At 43.4% G+C, this 15111-nt stretch overlaps 1 protein-coding gene across 2 annotated transcripts in view; it reads left to right on the top strand.

Annotated features, from left to right (window-relative positions):
• The window catches only part of RBPMS2 (RNA binding protein, mRNA processing factor 2), a 62464-nt gene extending 52547 nt beyond the window's left edge, over window positions 1-9917 (top strand). Inside the window, exons 7-8 of one of the 2 annotated variants that reach the window (XM_027852126.1) lie at window positions 5117-5186; window positions 9417-9917. In XM_027852126.1, coding sequence (XP_027707927.1) covers window positions 5117-5179 — 63 coding nt within the window. In that variant the 3' untranslated portion in view covers window positions 5180-5186; window positions 9417-9917. Of the gene's footprint in view, window positions 1-5116; window positions 5187-5896; window positions 7153-9416 lie in introns of those variants that run through there. The other variant, XM_027852125.1, reaches the window with a different exon arrangement.
• The last annotated feature ends 5194 nt before the right edge of the window (window positions 9918-15111 follow it).

Below are 15111 nucleotides of genomic sequence, written 5' to 3'. Positions count from 1 at the left end.
CATAATTTCTTATGACTCAATAATATTCCATTATATCCATATACTTTATTCAGCCATTCCCCAATTGATGGGCAGCTCGTTAGGATCCAGTTGTTGGACACTGCAGAGAGAGCTGTTAGTTTTTGTAGATGTGGATGCTTTTCCTCTTTCTGTGATCTCATTCGGATATAGGCTGAGTAGTGGTATCAGTGGGTCGAAGAGCGCACGGTTTAGTGACTTCTGGGAGGCATAGTTCCAATTTGCATTCCAGAATGGCCAGGCCTGTTCACCACACCCCTAACATGGCATTTTTTGTTTTTTTGTCATCTTCACCAATCTGATGTGTGTGTGTGAGGTAGAATTTCAGAGTTGCTTTAATTTTCCTTTCTTTAATTTTTAGTAATTGGAAACATTTTCTCATATGGCTAGGATTTCTTAGTTTGACAACTGTCTGTTCTCCTTTGATCATTTTCAATTGGGCAATGGCTCTTATTCTTATAAATTTGAATTGGTTCTACACATAGAATACAAGTGTATATGTGTATGTATATTATGTGTGTGCATGTTATATATGCATACATGTATGTGTGTGTATGTATATATATATATATAATATATGAAATTAGATCTTTATTGCAGAAACTTGCTGCAAAAATTTTTCCTTAGCTCCTTGTTTCTCTCCTAGTTTTATTGCATTGGTTTTGTTTATGGGAAAACTTTTTAATTTTAGGTAATCAAAATTGTTCATTTTATCTCTTCTGATCCTCTCTGTCCCTTATTTGGTCACAAACTGTTCCCTGTATCCATAGATCTGAAAGGTAATTTCTTCCTTGCTCCTCTAATGTGTTTACAATGTCATCCTAACTCCATCTGGAATTTGGTATATGGTGTTGGTCTGAATCTAGTTTCTGTCAGACTTTATCAAATAGTGAGTTCTTCGCCCAGTAGTTGAGGGCTTTGGGCTTATCAAACACCAGGATACAAGATTCAGTTGTTTTTGCATGTTGTGTATCTAATCTGTGTGACCCAAGACTTCTGTTTGGTATGCAGAGCCCTTAATAACCTAGCCCTTTCTAGTGTTCTTACACCTTATCACCCCTCAAGTTTTTGTCAGTCCTGTAACACTAGTCTGCTTGCTGTTCCTTGGATAAGATTCCTATTTGTCCTGTACATAACTTGTTTGTTCATAGTTGTTTGCATATTGCTTCCCCCATTAGAATGTGACCTCCTTGAGGGCAGGGACTACTGTCTTTTGCTTTTCTTTGTATCCCCAGTGCTTAGTGCAGTGCCTAGGACATTGTAGTCACTTAACAAATACGTTTTAGTTGTTCTGCAGATTGACCCCATTACTTTTTAACCAGTACCCAGTCATCATGATTATTTTATAGTGGGGTTCAGTATCTGGTATTGCTCGGTTTCCTTCTTTCCCACTTTTTCATTATTTTCTTTGAGATTCTTGACACTTTGAATTTTATATTTTTCTAGCTCTCTAAAGTAATCTTTGGGTAGTCTGGTATAGCATTGAATAAATAAATTAATTTAGGTAATATTGTTATTTTTATTATATTGGCTCAGCCTAATGCATTTTAATTAAATGAAACCAGGGCAGTATAGGTCAGGTCCCAGTATCCTTGTCTTTTAGGGCTGAGTCACTCAGGGCCAGGTGTTTCAGGTTAAGAGGGTAATTGAGGGCTGCATTGTACAAAGCAGATGGATAGGCTAAAGTTTTGTTACGCCTTCTCTGTTTCCCCCTTCCTCTCTCCCCACCCCACTTTTCTGGCAGAGCTTAAGTAGCTACAGGGAAGATGTCTAGGGCGGTCTGACCTGCGTTTAGGGAGTGGTCCAGCTTTCTCCCTACTGTTCTTGTGTTCTACAAAGTCCTCTCCTTTGGGGCATGGTGCATTCTGTCTAAAGATCTTCCCTCAGCTAGGGCTCTGGATTTCTTCCTCTCTTCCTCTAGGGCAAGGGATTCTCATCCTGGGATCTGTAAACTTTCTTTTATTATTATTTTTAAAGGATTTCATAACTATTTATTTATTTTTAGTTTTCAACATTCACTTCCATGAGATTTTGAGTTCCAAATTTTCTCCCCATCTCGCCTCTCCCTCCATCCCAAGATGGAATACATTCTGAATGCTCTTTCTCCTAATCTGCCCTCCCTTCTATCACAGCCTCCCTTTCTCTTATCCCCTTCCCCTTCTGTTTTCCAGTAGGGCAGGATAGATTTCTATACCCCATTGCCTGTATATCTGATTTCCCAGTTGCATGTAAAAACAATTTTTACATTAGTTTTAAAACTTTGAGTTCCAAATTCTCTCCCTTCCTCCCTCCCCACCCACCCTCATTGAGAAGGCAAGCAATTTGATGTAGGTTATAAATGTGGAGGCATGTAAAACACTTCCATAATAGTAATGTTGTGAAAGACCAATTATATTTCCCTCCATCCTATCCCACCCCCCATTTATTCTATTCTCTACTTCGACCCTGTCCCTCAAAAGTGTTTGCTTCTGATTACCCCCTCTCCTAATCTACCCTCTCTTCTATCATCCCCTTTCTCTCATCCCTTCACCCCCCCCCCCATTTTCCTGTAGGGTAAGATATACTTCCATACCCAGTTAAGTGTGTATTATTCCCTCCTTGAGCCAAATCTGATGAGAGTAAGATTCACTCATTCCCTCTCACGTCTCCCCTCTTCTCCTCCACCGTCAAAGCTTTATCTTGCCTATTTTATGTGAGATAATTTATCCCAGTCTACCTCTCCCTTTTTCCTTCTCCCAGTACAATCCTCTCTCACCCCTTAATTTTATTTTTTGAGATATCATCCCTTCATATTCAACTCACCCTGTGCCCCTGTGTGTCTGTCCGTCTCTCTGTCATTTTTTACAGTTATTTGGAGGGGTTTGGGGGAGAGCTCAAGCAAGTCACTGCTTCTGGCCTCTCGTTTCATAACTATTTCAATAGAACTTGGTTTCCTTTGTACTATGTATTTTATTTGATGCATTTTAAAAACATTCTGAGAATGTGTCCATAAACTGCATCAGACTACCAAAAGCATCCATGACACAAGAAGATTAAAGAACTTCTCTCCTTTAAAGCCAAGCCAGGCTTCTCTGTGACCGGGGCAGAGATCCACCACAGTATATCAACTTGGGTGTCTCTTTGTGCAATGCTGCTTGGCAACTGAAACAGCCCCTTACATGACTGGCCTTCTAGGGGAGGATGTGTATGTGTAATCCGAAGCTGCCTCTGGGGTCTTGTGGCAAATTTTACTTAAGCCCTGGAGAAGAGGATTTCAGAAGCTGCCACCCTCTTGGGAGTGGCCATTTGTCTTCACAGACAAGGTCTGTGTTTGGGGGAAGGGGGATGCAGTGAGAGCAGAAACAGCAGTAATGTAGCTCCCTCTACCTGCCCTCCCTAGTGACCACACGGGCAAGGACCAAACCTTGGGAGCTCCATCCCTTAGAACAGGATACTTAACCTTCTGTGAGTCACAGACCCCCTTAGCAGCCTAGTAAAGGCTCATCCTGCTGTGATTTGTTACCTGTATTCATAATGGAAAGAAAAGCTCTATTTCAGTTAATGGCAGTGGTTCTCAAGCTTTTTTGGTCTTAGGATCCCTTTATGCTTTTAAATTATTGAGGATTCCCCAAAGAGCTTTTACAATATTAATTGTATTAGAAATGAAAACATTTTAGTATTATTATGAAAATAGTTTTGACCTGGGGGGGACCTTCAGTGGTCCTCAGACCACACTAAGAACCTCTGAGTTACAGGTTAGTGAAAATAAACAAGTAATTTTTTTCCTCCATCTTAAGTTGATGGACCTAGAGAAGGGGGTCCGTGGACTTCAGGTTAAGAACTCCTGAGCTAAGGGACAGCTAGGTGGATAGAGCACCAACCTGAAATCAGGAGAGACCTGAGTTCAAATCCAGCCTCAGGGCAAGTCATTTAACCCTGATTGCCTAAAAAAACAGAACTCCTGTCCTGAGGATTTGTCCAGTCAGCTAGCTGAGATCAGGGTGATCTAGTCAGCAAAATGAGCTAAGTAGGGGGCAGTTAGGTGGCGCAGTGGATAGAGCTCTGGCCTTAGAGTCAGGAGGACCTGAGTTCAAATTCGACCTCAGACATTTGACACTTACTAGCTGTGTGACCGTGGGCAAGTCACTTAACCCCAATTGCCTCACTAAAAAGCAAAAATAAATAAATGATGAGTTAAGTAGATGAGACTGCTGTCTTTGATCTTGGAGTAAGACCTAGAGGAAATGAAATCAGAGTAGTAATTCCTTGTATTTGTATGATGACTTTTAACTTTTTTTTCTTTCCTAAAGTGCTTTTTAAATCTTTATTTGGTCTCCAGCTACCCTGTGAGATAAATAAGACAAAGATTCTCTCCCTTTTAGAGTTGAGGTAACTCTCGTAAGTTAAATGAAGTTCAGTTAAACTGGCTTGTGTTCATTCTGTAGCTTGCTCCGATCCTAATCTTTTGAAGGTTAAGTCCTCTATTGATGGTGAGAGATTCAGAGAAACTCGGAAAGATCTGTATGAACTAAAGCAGTGTGCATGGTAAAACATGAAGACAAAAGGAAAACACAACTGTTACTATGTTGATGAAGATTAATTAAGCTCTGTACCCTCAAATCGAGCCAGTTCTGGACTTCTCCCCTTAGAGGGGCCCAGTTCTGGACTGTAACTCCCATGCAATGCATGTTGCCAGCTTGTGAGAGAAATAGAATGTGGACACATGACTTAAAAAAAAAAAAGATTAAGGATAAAATGAGTAATTCAAAAAAATCAGAGAATAAAGGATGAAATGTTCCTCTCTCCTCTCTGTGAAAAAGTGGGGACCTTCAAAAATTGCAGATATATCACCATTGTTATTTTTGCTTGACTCTTTCTTTTTACAAGGAAATGGGTGAGGGAAGATTCATATACAGAAACAACTGATATAAAAACAAGAGGCATTAATAAAGTTCATTTTTTTTAAGCCCTCGCATTCCTCAAGATAAGTCAATGTTGGAGAACATTTAATTAAAGGTCCTCCCGGCTTGCCTAGTCAGGTTCCTTCATGTCCCTTTTTTCTTCCTGATAGATCCTAGCTGGATGTTTTCTCACTCATTGAGTGTGGTTTCTCTTACAGATGCGCTGGTATCCTCCCTCTGAAGCCACGCAACAAGGATGGAAATCACGTCAGTTCTGTTAGTCCTTCAGTAAGTGCCAGTCCCAAGGGTGAATGATGCTCTTCTTGCTTCCTTCTTCCCTCCTCTCCCCTCCCCTTCCCCAGTCCCAAGCCCTGGTTGAACCCCTGCTGCCCTTGACCTGTATTTATTTCACTGGATGGTTAATGAGTGGATGCTCTCCACCTCTGATGTGGCAGCCTCTTCTGCCTTCCCCTTCCCTTGTGTTCAGGATCTATGGGCTGGAATTCTCCATGCCTTCTAGCAAAAGAAAGGAGTCTTTAACCTTCAAACCCCAGTAGCTGGCCTAGGCCCTGAGCCTCTCGACTAGAGTTGCCAGTCAGTATTGTGCAGTTAAGTGGCTCAGGTGGATAGAGTGCTGGACCTGGAGTCAGAAAGATTTCAAATCCTGCCTCAGATATTTATTAAGCTGTGTGACTCTGGGCAAGTCCTTTCACTTCCATTAGCCTCAGTTTTCTTATCTGTAAAATGGGGATATGTAATCACCTACCTCCCAAGGTTGTTGAGGATAAAATGAGTTAAATACTTGTAAAGTTTTTTGCAAACCTTTTAAGTGTGATATAAATACTAGCCATTATTATTGTTGTTATTTGGGCCTTACCCGTTTCTTATCATATAAACCAGACATACTCTTATTATGATGCCATGGTGTGGCCCCCACTTTTTTTTGTTGTCTTTAGTAATCCTAGTCTCCACTCACTGCCACCTATTTCCCTTCTCAGGTCTTGCCACAACAGCTTGAAACCCCCCAGTCTGAGTCCCCACTGGAGCGTCCAGCTGGGGAGAAAGCCATAGAGTCAATTTGCAAATTATTTTGGTGGGCACCAGCATTGGTGCCCTCACGGGGTGCTGCCATCTGTCCTACCCCCCAAAGACTGTGAATTATAAAACCAACTTAACAGACTCTGTCCCATTTTTTCTTTCCTTTATTCTTACCTGCCATTCCCACCCTGCCCCAGAGGCTCTCCCAAGGCCTGGCTAGAGGGGCACAGGGTCTTTTGGCTGAGACAAGGAGGCTCAGGGCTGTGGCCAACTGTGGGACAGAGCCGTTTCCAGGCCTCTGCTGCCCAAATCGTTTTGTTTCTGTAGCTCTGCTTAAAGGAAACAAGACATTTAATTTTGCATGTTTTCTGGCATGAATTAAGACATTTAAACTTGTGTATGTGTGAGTGTACAGTTTGTTCTAGCGTTAGTGTCACCATAGCAACAGGTTTTGGCCCACTTGCTGGTCCGTCATTCCCCACCCCCTCTCTGTGCTCTCCTCCCCACCCCCCATTATCTCTAGCTTCTGTGAAGAGAAGACTTGGCTTTTAAACTGAGAAATGATTCCTCTTCCCAGTCTTCTTCCGCTCTCCCAGGATGGGCAGAATTAAGGACCTACCTGTCCAGTGATGCACTGGGTTTTCTCTTACCTTTTGCTTTAGGGTCCTCCTCTTTCTCCTCTGATGGGCTCTCCCCAGAGACCAGTTGTCAGATAAATCTGTGTCCCCCCTCCACCTTCTGATGGAGCACATGCCCTTCCCTATCTTGCCAGTTGCTGTCATCCTTTCTGAACTTCCAAACAACCAAAAAAGTGCAAGTATTTTTGTACCATGTGTAACAAGGCTATATTTATGCATCATAAAGGATTTTCATGTGTGTGTTTGTGTGCAATTAATAAAGAGAAATGGTTAGCCCCGTCAGATAAGTTAATGTTTAGTTTGAAGCTTGAAGAAAGGAGATTCTGTTCTTCGGCGATAAGCGTTTTTGTCAGGCATTAGTTTAAAAAAAAAAATGAAGGAAACAAATTGTGCAATTTCATTTTGTTTTTGTGAGCTTATGTCATATTACTGCTTGGTCCTGAAGTGCTTTACCTATTACCTACCGTCTCGCTTGTATTCAGACTTTGGAGAATAGGTTGCTATTATCATTGCTGATCCTATGAGAATGTGAAACTGGATAATATATGAAATGCAAAATAAAGTATCATCCAAGGTGACTGCTCTGGCCTCTGACCTCTTTCTCTGCCTCCTTGAGTACAAACTACCACCGCTGCCACAGAGACTGTCCTCTTGAGGGGTGGAGGGAAGGGGAAAAGACTCGGGTCACTGAAATCGGAGGTGTCACGTGCACAGGATTGGGAGGAACCACATTGAAATGTAATTGGGAGATAAAACAAGCTAAATCACCATACGAGAGAATGTGATAATGTTAACCCGCGGCTTTCTAAGTCAGTGTGGGCCCTGTCGAGATCCTTATGTGGACGGTGGCCAGCCCCCATTTCTGCTTGAGTTGGACACTGCAAAAATGCTTGCTTTCCTGTCCTAACTCAGCCCTTCTTCCTACACCATGTTCTTTATTGCTTCCTGAGACCCAGAGGCCATATGTAGCATGTTTAGGTGGAGTGACTGTCATTGTCGGGTTAGAATTGCCAACATCGAGGGCTGGATGGGAACATAGGTCATTTTTGACTTTTTCCTCCTTGGTGCCTGCCACACAGTAGGAGCTTAATAAATGCTGGCTGGCTGGTTGAAACCAGAAACCCTATGAGGTCGTGACCTTAATTTAGTTAATTCAGTTAGTTCAGTGCTCTTTTTACTATGCATTGCTACACATTCAATATTTGACTCGGCAAGTAATTCTAATTAAAGTGTTAGAAAACATACTCCAAAATCCACAGCACTGAGTTGTTGGAAGACTTGGCCTTGAAACCCAGATTTTCCCCTTAGTAGCTGTGGGAAGCTGGGAATGTCCTTCACCTTTTCAGTTAGGCTTTTGTTTACTCACCTGTAAAATAAGTTGGTTAAGGGTGATGTTCTACAAGGCCCTCTCCACAACTCTAAATAGGAAAAATGGGTTTTTGTTTTATTTTTCACTTGTTTTGACTCAGGTTAGTTTTTGTTTTTTTGTTTTTTGTTTTTTTTTTTTAAGTTGGGGGGAGAGTGACTTTGGAAATATCAGTTTTTGTCCCAGTGATTTGTCCTGTCGCTTTTTTTTTTTTCTTTTTGGGTGAGGCAATCAGGATTAAGTGACTTGCCCAGGGTCACAGCTAGTAAGCATCAAGTGTCTGAAGCCTGATTTGAACTCAGGTCCTCCTGACTCCAAGGCTGGAACTCTGTCCACTGCACCACCTAGCTGCCCCTGTTCTGTCACTTTCTTAATTATAGTTGCCATTTAGCATCATAGGCTCATTGATTTGGAGCTGAAAGGGACCTTAATTAAATCCATCTAGTCTGTCCCTTTTATTTTATAGATTAAGAAACTCGGGCCTGGAGAAAGTAAGTGATTTGCCCACATTACAGACTGGGAATCAAGCCCAGGTTCTGTGACTCCAAATTCAACTTTCCACTCTCCTTTATAAGCTGGACAAACTTGATCTCACTTGCTCCTGACCACCCTATAAGGTGGGAACTATGGGTATTGTCTTTCTTCTTTCTACTTTCTCCTTTTGACATTGCCAGTAGTTTCTCCCTATGTCTTCTAGAGGGAGACTGACTTCTCTTTATCCAGCTCTTGCTAAAGGTGTGACCAGATTAGTTGACTCCTTCCCGGGAGGTTCTCTGCAGAGACCTCACTCTACTCTCTTTCCTCGAGAAGAGAAAAGAGGAGAAACCGATGCTCTGGCTACCCCCTTCCACCTGCCTTTCCCAAGTCACTGATGCTTAGCTCAGAAGTGGCCGTCAGGGATGTCTTGATCTTACAAGTTGCCTTACAGATGGTTGAAGATTAAGGGTTTTTAGGCCCTTCCGTCTTCCCAGCACCACCTGCACTATGAAAGCTTATAATTCCTTTCCAGGGGACAAAATTTGACCCTACCCAAGAATCCTGGAAATGCAAATACCTCTGCAAAAAGTACCAAGGACTTGGCACCTTTTTATTTCTCATCTTTACACCCTTCCCCGAAGGGATTTCACATAGACATATCCCCTTCTGTACAACATAGGGAAGGTTTTCAGTTGCCTACACTTAATTGCAGATTTTGACTAGTAAGAAGGCCTGAGGGCTTCCAAATCTGAGGAGTGGGACCAACACTGACATACATAGGGAAGAGTTACAAAAGGCTGAAAGCAGATTCTGACTCGATGCTTTTGACAAAAGCTGGACCCACTCGACTGCTACCACCTTAGATGCCATCCAAGCTGCTTGACCAGTTATGCCGGCAGTGGCAGATGAAGACAGCCTGTGGGTTGGACGGTGTGGATATGGTTGATTCGTTGACTCGCTCACATGGAATATTTATTTATTTGTTTGTTTTTCCCACAGAACATTGCTCTCCCTAAGGGACCATCCTTTGCAGCCCGAATCTTCCAGATGAGAAGCCCACTTCCCTAAGTCCTGGCAGGGGACAAACCATCCAAAGCCTTAGTTTCATTTTCCATTCCATCTCACAATTTCCTATGAACACCTTAGCTGCCAGTGAAAATGATGGCTGTTAATAGCATCTTAACTCTGGATTCAGGGGAAAAACCCTAGAGAATGATAATGGAACCTCGGTGGCCCTAGTACACAGGCTGTAAGGGAGATACTTTTGAGCAAGGGTCCTTCAGATGACACCACCCGGCAAGATGCCCTGGTCCTCCAACACTTGGAGATGAACTGGCTTGCCAGATCCATTCCATATGCTAGGAGACAGGATAGTGGTGGTGATACCAGTACCCAGAATGAGAGGAGCCCCCACACGACAGCTCACTGTACAGTTATCCTTCCATATCCCAGGGATTAGGGGTATGGTGCCCCCAACACCTGGAAAATCCACATAAAAATTTTCCTTCCCTTTGTACCAGAGATGAAGTCTGAATCATGGTGGTATTAAAAGATAAAATATGTTGATATCATAACAGTGCTGTACATATTTTATGCATTTCTGAGTTTGTAAACTTCTGTGTCATCTTCTGGACTTTGTGAGTCCTCTGTGACTTCTGCAAAACTCCCAAAAAATTCCCATTTAATTTCTTATGTGAACCCATAATATATCAAAACCATGATGGGGAAAGCTGTGACATGGAAGGGATAACTGTACTTATAGTCCTCAGCCAGATGAAGTAGGGGACATCTCATCTAAGAAACCCTCCCCTCTTCAGTGGGGGGAGGAGGGAGGACAGCTCCCACCTTGTTCCAGCGAGGAGGAGGAGGAGGATTCTTGACCTACTTTAACTGTGCTCACAACCGACAGACAGGCCTGGTTTAGGGTGTGAATTATTTATTGAGGCCCCTGAAGCTGCCCACGAGTGGGGGTGCTACAGAGAGCTTCTCCATAATTTAAAACTCCACATTTTTGCAGAAGCATCCTCTGCTTTCCCTTGGGGGGCACGCCTTCATGCTCTGTTGAGCAGAGCACAGCCATGCTTCGGGAAAGGGAAGAAAAGAGGCCTGGCTTGGTCTGCAGAGAAGAGCCCTGGGGGCTGCAGCAGCTGGGTAGTGACCAGAGGCCTGAGCAGGATGTAGGTGGAAGATGGAAAGGCCTGGGTACATAGAGGGAAGGGCTTCTCAAAAGGAGAATCATAGGAAGACCAAAGTGGAGAGTTCACCTTGGCAGGAACCATAGTGAGCCTTTGATGCACTGAGTCAGTGAGGAAGAAGAACAGCGACATTTATGTAGGTTTTGGAGTTTACAAAATGTTTCACATACGTTATTCTCATTTCATCCTCCTAAGGTAGGAGGCACAAACATTTTTACTTCACAGATGAGAAAATTGAGGTCCATAGGTTATGATTTGGCATGGGTTGAACAGTAAGTGGCTGAGTTGAGAACCAGGGTCTGATTGTGCTCTTTCGATTAATTTTACCGCAGCTGAGGTCACCAAGGTCTCATCTTCCTTTCCCTGGCTCCTCCCTCCCACCTGTTCTCTGAAGTATTCACTTTGCCTTACTGCTGTGACCATTTGTTGGACAGTCCCGATTTCAAGGAAGGCAACTGCACTTTGGATTTAGTCTCCTGAGAGCAGAAACTTGTGACCTTTTTTTTTTTTCCATGTCTAGCATTTTACACCATCCCTGGCACATAGTAGGACCATACTAAATGTTTGCTGACAAAGATTGTTTCCTTTGCAGACTGTGGGTAAATGTCAGTCACTGGGACATGCACTTTAAGCCAAATCCCATAGGAGACAGAACCTCTCACTCCACGGTGAAAGGAGTTTTAGGCACCATCGGAAGAGGTGAGAGGATTTGGAGGGACAGGAAGCCCTAAGACCATTCCAGTAAGCTGCTGCCTAGTCTGTCTATAGATAAGGCTGATGCTAGGGAGGCTGGTTGAACAACTATCAACCTTCTTCCTAGGTTGGGAAGAGCAGGGATGACTGACTGGAGTCTATGTGGGATCAGGGCACGGAGGCAGGAGGAACCCTGCTAGTTCTTAGCAGGCTAATCCGAAGATTCTTAATGGGCTATTATTCCTGGCCCTTCAGCTAGACTGGGTTTGTTAGATCTGTGATTTTCATCATAAGCCAATAGAATAGAAACCACTCCTGGCTGCCAGGAACCACAGGGAGTGCTAAATGGGGACCTGAGAGAGCGACCAAAACTACATTCCCTAACCTCATAATGTTTCTTCGGGCTAGCTCTACCACCCTTCTGTTTAGTCCTACTGGCTGCTACTGGTGCGTGGCCTGACGTCTGAACAGGATAGCAGGTAATCCCTAAAGTAACCAAATGAGTTTAATCCAAGAGGTCCCTCCAGTGGACAGAACCCTGCAGTGCGGGCGAGGTAATTACCATGGTGGTCACCCAGAGCAGAGCCAGAGTCTGGAGTTCCCCACTGAGTCGTGTCCTACTGTGGGCCCGCTCTGCTACGGGGATGAAAGGGAGTAGGGGGAGAGCTTGCTGCCTTGGGGAAAGGGAGGGAGAGAGAGAACAAGAAGTGACAGCTGCCCGGGGGGTGTCGCCAGGCTTCTGAGAGAATGAAGAGTGAGTGAGCTCTTGCTCCCAACCACAAACAAGGAGGCCTTGCCCCCTCGACCTTGCCTGCTCTCTTGGCACTGATATTCACTCCTGGGTCCCCCTCCATCACGCTGCTCTGTTTTGCTCCTCATGTCTCACAACCTTTTAGACACTTCAGAAACCTCCTCAGGTAAGCCTCTTTATGCTCTTCTCTCCCAGATCCCAGGAGGGCCACACCTAACTAACCTCATGCAGAGCTCCCAGAGTCAGGATGAGAACTTTGGCCTCCTGACTCCCACTCCTCTTTCCATTAAACCAGGTTGCCTGATCTCCTGTTAGGAAATTCTGTGTAGAAATGGTGAACCTCCATGACCTCAGGCTAAAGAGAAACTACTTTGTGTAGCATTAGCCAGTTTATACTGCTATCTCTAGGGCAGCTAGGTGGTGGCAATGGATAGAGCCCAGAGCCTGCAGTCAGGGAGACCTAAGTTCAAGTCCAGCCTCAGGCACTTAAGTAAGCTATGTGACCCTGGGCAAGTCATTTAACTCTGCTTGCCTCAGTTTCCTCATCTAGAAAATGAGCTGGAGAAGGAAATGGCAAACCTCTCCAATAGCTTTGCCAAGAAGACCCCCAAATGGAGTCACAAAGAATAGGCACAACTGAAACGACTGAACAACTGCTGTCTCTAGGGGTGTGTGTGTGTGTGTGTGTGTGTGTGTGTGTGTGTGTGTGTGTGTGTGTGTGTGTGTGTGTGTGTGTCGGAGGCTAAATGGAGCAGAAGTCCAGATCTGGCCCTCCATTTAATTTCATCAAATTTAAGGGAAGATGAGACCACTCATGCCTATGGCTATTAAAACACAACTTCAGTGGCAGCATCTTAGATCTTTGCCTTTCTATTTTTACATCCTTCTCTGCCTGGATCCCAGTTCCTCTCTGTGTCTCTCTTTTTATAAATTTCTGTCTGTTTTATACACTGTTCTATATAACCTTTTGTCTTTGTCTCCTCTCTGTCTGAGGCACAGGGGTGGGGTGGTGGAAATAGCCCTGGACTCGTAGTTAGAAGATGTAGGTTCCAATCTGGGCTCTTCATTCTAGAGGTATAACCTGGGGTGAGTTTATTGAACGTCTCTGCACTTCATTTTCTCAGTCTATAAAATGAAGATTCCTGCGTCTCAGGGATGTTAGGATCAAATGAGTTGTTAGTAAGTGTTAATGTGCTATATAAATGTCACTTATTGTCTCTGTGTTTGTTTCTATGAGTACATGTTCCTTTTGGCTGTTTTTCCTGTGTCTATTTTTGTCTTTCTCTTTTTCTCTTATATGTCTCTTTTTTAATCTTCATCTCCATTCACCTTTTTTCTTAACCAATCTTAATCTTGAACTTCAGCATTTTCTAATATATTAATTTTATTTGCTCCTAAATTTAAAAATAGATGAGAATATTTCACATCTCTTCCAATTTCAAAAAACAAATATGGCCTTCAACCATTTTTTTTTTCCTGTAGATCCATCAACGTTAAAGGAAAATGGGTCTTTTGTCTCTTGCTCTGCCTAGAGAATGAGGTGAGAGCAAGAAGGAATTGGGAGACATAGAGATTTCTTACATCATGGGAGCCCCTAGCCCCTAGTCCAGCCCAAATGAAACTTTTTGCTCCTACTTTTAACTCCCAGGACAACACCAGGAACCCCACCTGGCCCAGACTTCCTCCTCCCATGCCAACTAAGAGGTTAGTAACCCAGATGTAGCCAATGTAGGATGAGTACAAAGAAGTGGCCAGGGTCACTGAGGCACCCAGAGACTAGAAATACCTTATATGGCCTTCCTGGTGTAATTGCCTCCCAGACATGATCTACCAGCCCCCAGAGCTTTGCTTTTCTAATAATAGGAGATGGATCCTCCTTTAGGCCTTACTGGGGAATTTAGCTATTTTTCTCAGTCAATATTATCTGGAAAATGGAATTTAAAAACCAATCTCAGCAGCTTTAGGGCCCCAAAGTCTCAGAGGAGCTAAGCTTAGGAAGAGACCTCCCATACTTGCTGAAATGAAATTCGAGGTCCTTTGTATATTCACACATTCTTTCAACTTCGTATATTCACACACACTGGGTGGTTGCCAATTATGGAATACAGTAATCTTATAAGAATGAAAATTGTGGATAATCCAAAGGGTAATGGAAAGCTGCATTGTGGATGTGAGGCTACAACATTTACCACTGAAAACTTGTGTGCAAGAAGTTGGATGGGGATTAGGGTAGTTGGAGGGAAAAAATTAGATGTATGTATTGAGATAGAGGGCACAGGGTGAGTTGAAGATGAAGGGGTAATATCTGGAGAATAAAATTAAGGGGTGAGAGGATTATATTAGGAGAAGGAGAAAGGGAGAGGCAGAACGGGGTAAATTATCTCACCAAAAAAAAACAAGAAAGAGGCTCTTACAATGGAGGGGAAACAGGGAAGGTGAGAGGGAATGAGTGAATCTTATTCTCATAGGATTTGACTTAAGGAGGGAATAACATACACACTCAATTGGGTATGGAAATCTGTCTTACCCTACAGGAAAATAGAGGGAGAAGGGGACAAGAGATCAGGGGAATGACAGAGAGGAGGGCAGATTGGGAAAGGGGATAACCAGAAGCAAACACTTCTGAGGAGGGACAGGGTTGAAAGAAAGAATAGAATAAATGGGGGGTGGGGTGGGATAGGATTAAGGGAAATAGAGTTAGTTTTTCACAACATGTCTACTATGGAAGTGTTTTGCATAACTGCACATGTATAGCCTATATTGAGTTGCTTGCCTTTTCAATGAGGGTGGGTAGGGAGGGAGGAAGGGAGAAAATTTGGAACCCAAAGTTTTAAAACCACATGTTTAAAAAAAATGTTTTCACATGCAACCAGGAAATAAGAAATACAGGAAATGGGGTACAGAAATCTATCCTGCCCTACAGGAAAATTGAAGGGGAAGGGGATAAGAGAAGCGAGGGAGAGATAGAAGAGAGGGCAGACTAGGGGAAGGGGTATTCAGAATGCATGCCATCTTGGGGTGGGGGGAGGGGCAAGATGGGGGGAAAATTTGGAAC

The sequence above is a fragment of the Vombatus ursinus genome, unplaced genomic scaffold (assembly GCF_900497805.2).
Source record: "Vombatus ursinus unplaced genomic scaffold, bare-nosed wombat genome assembly UNPS02009205.1, whole genome shotgun sequence".
Lineage (NCBI taxonomy): Eukaryota > Metazoa > Chordata > Mammalia > Diprotodontia > Vombatidae > Vombatus > Vombatus ursinus.
Note: the sequence above shows the minus strand (reverse complement) of the source record. Positions and strands in the feature narration are given on the sequence as shown.